Source organism: Helianthus annuus, chromosome 1, assembly GCF_002127325.2.
Source record: "Helianthus annuus cultivar XRQ/B chromosome 1, HanXRQr2.0-SUNRISE, whole genome shotgun sequence".
NCBI classification, from domain to species: domain Eukaryota; kingdom Viridiplantae; phylum Streptophyta; class Magnoliopsida; order Asterales; family Asteraceae; genus Helianthus; species Helianthus annuus.
Genome location: NC_035433.2, coordinates 107,304,149 through 107,308,247, shown reverse-complemented (window position 1 = coordinate 107,308,247; position 4,099 = coordinate 107,304,149). Strand labels below are relative to the sequence as shown.

Genomic DNA, 4,099 nt, shown 5'->3' with positions numbered 1-4,099 from the left:
CAACTAGATGTGTGTATTATAAACACAGCCGTAAAAAAAAAATTTAAACGCCGTGGCCGAGGGGGTAGTTTTTTACACCACAAGTTTGGTGAAAAAAAAAGAAAAAAGAAAAAAAATTAAAAACACCAAACTTGTGGTGTAAAAAACTACCCCATCGGCCGTGGCGTTTAAATTTTTTTACGGCTGTGTTTATAATACACACATCTAGTTGTAAAAAAAAATCATGGTGAACGCCCACCCGTGGGGTGTAGTTCTCGCGGTTCTTACAACTCGAGGTGGTTCTCATTCTAGCAGCCCCCTAGGGAACCGCTAGAATGAAAACCTATATATATATATTTATATATAAACTAGAGCAGAATTTTAAAATCTATATAAACTGTTAACTAAATCTACAAAAAACAAAACAAAAAAATATCACTAAGTCACTAATAAATACTTATAAAAAACAGGGTAAATTCGGTAATTAATTTATCATGTGATTACTTTTAAGGGTAAAAAGTTAAATGACATATAACCACATCACTAACCTATCATCTTGTCTGGTTCATCTTCTTTCATGAAAACCTTTGAAAAAAATAAAGGCTCACAAAATTAATCTATCTCTATTATTATTTTTTTTACTTTTCTCTTTCTAGGAACATACACTACAAAACCAAAAAATATTAGTTATGAAAACAGACAATGGTAACCTCTTAAAATTGGTGGCCTTTAAAATTTTAGAGCGTAAAGCCCTTGCTTGATTAGGCTTAAGCTAGAGCCGGCCTTGTTGACATGATTAATAAAATGAAACTCACAAAAAAATATTCATTAACTTAATTTAAAAAGTATATATGGCTATAATAATTATCAAATTAACAAAAGAATTGTATCTCGTCTCACTATTTATCCTTATCAATTATCAAATTAATTTTCATTAACTTAATTTATAAGAGGTTGGCGGCGATCAAGTAGTCGACCTTGACCACAACGCCCGGTGTCACAGTGGTTGGCACGTCATTCCTTGCCGTTAAAAAAAAAATTGGTCCGTTTGATTCGCATTGTACTTGCTCCTCCAACCGGTGAGATATTAACACATAACAAATGACCAAAATGCCACGAAGATTGCCACCCCACTCGCAATGCAAGCCATATCAAGCCGCCTCTCTCTCCTCTCCATCCTCTCGTTCCTCTCCCTCCTCATTCGCATATACTCACGGTATCTCACTCTCTCCTCCTCCCCTCCACCCCTCCTCCGCCTCTCACCTGCCATAATACCTTGCAAAATTACCATGCTATCCTTCCCACTCAAACACTTACCATACACATCTAACACCGTTAAACTCACCCCTCTCACCGTTAACTCTCCACGCCCTTCGTTAACCCCGCACGTGACTTGCACATTGCACGTGACACAATCATCATCCTTAACGGACACAACAACTGCAAACGTCAACTCTATGCCGTTAGACAACCAATTCCGTTGCACCAAAACCGGTTTTCCACTAGATAAATTAACCGCCCGGTTCCGGGTCGGGTCAATAACAATCCAACTCAACATCATATTATTCTCAAGCTCTGATAACATCACGTGATCATCTCCGGTACCGGAAAACTTCACCCCGGACAACACCACCTCTTTCGGCTCAAGTAGATCAACCCGAAACGGCGACGTTTGGAACCAGTCACTCGGTACAGTCTTCGTTGACTCAACTTTAGAAAATATAAGTTCTCCGGCGTACCGGAGATCAACGGCTGAGATTATTTCATTTGTGGGGCGGCGCGTGGCGGTAGTTAGGCGGCGCGTGGGGGAAGTGAAGGTGTCGGAGAAGAACGAGCGGTGGCCTGAGGAGAAGGCGGAGATGGTGGTGGTGAGTAGAGGGTCGGCGGTGGAGGGCCACGTGGCGTGGCAGATATCCGACCATAGGTGTTGGTCGGAGCAGAGGGATTGGAGTTTGGAAGAAGTGCAGCCGGCGGCGGCGAGGGTTTGACCGTCGAGTTTGGTCAAAATGTGGGTTTGGAAGATGTCGTCGTGGATGTTGTCGGCGATTGTCATGGATTCCGGTGATGGGGAAAGAAGGTTGAATGGGTTTGTGAGAAGAGTTAAATGTGGGTGGGTTTATATATGTTTTTTGAAGTTGGTGGTTTTTATAAATACCCTTTTGGTTTTGAAAAGTTTGTTTTAGTACACCCTTTAAGTTTAATAGAGGATCACAAATTTTAATTTTTTTGGTTAACCATTGATTCCCTTTGTTACTATAAAAGCACAAGATAAATGTGACACGAATCAACCTTATCCTATTTTGCTTTATTTTTCTTTTATTCTAGGATAAGATAAGATTTAGAGTAAGTTGGCAAAATACCACGAGGTTTGATCATGTTTGTTATTTTCATTCAAAACAATTTTTATTATCATATTGCCCTTCACTTCTGAGATTTTTTTTGTCATTTTCATTCAAACGTCAAACTGTTTTGTCAAAATTGTCATTGAGGTTTGGGATTTTCTGCCACTTTTATCCAAATATTTGATAGAAAAATACCTAAATTAGACATTTGGATGAAAATGGTAAAAAATTTTAAACGTAAAAAGCAATATAGTACAAAAAAGTTGTTTCGGATGAAACTAGCAAACATGTCCAAACCTCAAGGACTATTTTGGCAATTTACTCTAAGATTTATAAACCCATATCACATTTATAGATTTGTCACATGTTTCTATGAAATATATTTATGCAAAATCAAGAAACTAATGTAGTGATATATCTAAAAAGTGAGGCAAATTAAAAATGTAAGATGATTGTATAGATGGTTTAGTAAGTTTGTACAAAGAAAATATTATGGTATTTAAGAATTAGTGTAAAAGGCGTGATAACTTTATAAAAAAGAATTACTGTTATATTACTACTTTCGTTGCGGTTTTAGAAACATTTGAGAAGAGTTTATTTCGTTTGAGTTTAGTGGAATTGGTAAATATATTCTATGTATTACATGTTTTATTTGAAAATTTTATTGGAACTAAAATCTTCATTTAAGTTATAACACGTTTGGTTACTATAGCATCCCATGCCACCATTGTTTACCCCGCCCCACCATCTCCAGCCATAACCATCATTGACGTCCTTGACATGACCACTGCTACAACTTCTACGCGTCACTGGATTTGTCACCGCCGATAAAACTACCTCCGACACCAAGGTGACCCATCGTCCTCTTCGTAGCCGCCACTACCATCAAGTTCTAATTTCTTTAACAAACTAACAAACAAGACATAATTAATTGCAAACCATATGTATCAAAATTAATATCTTTTAAAGAAACCCAAAATTTTAAAATTCTAATTTATTTAACAAAATTAGTCATAAAAAATATAACGAGCCCCTTGTTAGATAATTTATTTAACCACCACAAGTGGCCTAGTGGTGGAGTGACTTGGGTTCTCCAATGGAGACCCAAGTTCAATTCCCATTAGTGCCACTTTGGTGGCCACCGACACCCGCTTTAAAGCCGGACCGAGGACACTCGAGGTCTCGGGTTCGAAACATGTTTCTTACCCCTCTTTGATGGCTATGGGTATTTGCCGCCAGGGATCCTTGTCGGGTGGTGAACTGGGAAGGGAGATCCCTTCCGCGGTCAGGGGTACCGTACAACTACCCTTGTTTATATGGGTAGAACCATTTGGGTGACTTTATAATTATGTTATAATTTAAAACAAAATCATGTAGAAAAAAATAAATATAAGCGTCAAACACCTGCAGCTGTATACAGTATTTATAGTTAAATAAAACAGTTTTCCACAATGTTACAACGTCATATTTGACTATATATAGATAATTACGCATAATTTCAATTTCCAATATAATATTATAAGTTTATTGATTAGTTATAGACTAGATATTATATTAAAATAAATATTTAATTAAGCATTGCATTTTATTACGCGGAGCCAGAAGAATAAATTTGTATTATTGAAAGCCTAGAAAATTGTTTGTTTGCATTCGGATATGACAAAATATGACGTACGGTAAAGGTTGACTAAATACCGGCATACTTGTACTATATGCATTAAGATATGTACTGTTTTAAGGTGTCTACATCTGAGCGGCCGAGCCGGTCCGCCTATGGC

At 37.4% G+C, this 4,099-nt stretch overlaps 1 protein-coding gene across 1 annotated transcript; it reads right to left on the bottom strand.

The window, feature by feature from the left end:
* Nucleotides 1-779: 779 nt before the first annotated feature.
* On the bottom strand, nt 780-2,108 carry LOC110935791 (F-box protein At2g27310). Its single transcript, XM_022178144.2, has one exon. The coding sequence runs from the start codon at nt 2,030-2,032 to the stop codon at nt 1,067-1,069; it is 966 nt and encodes a 321-aa protein (XP_022033836.1). The 5' UTR covers nt 2,033-2,108; the 3' UTR covers nt 780-1,066.
* Between the last annotated feature and the right edge of the window lie 1,991 nt (nt 2,109-4,099).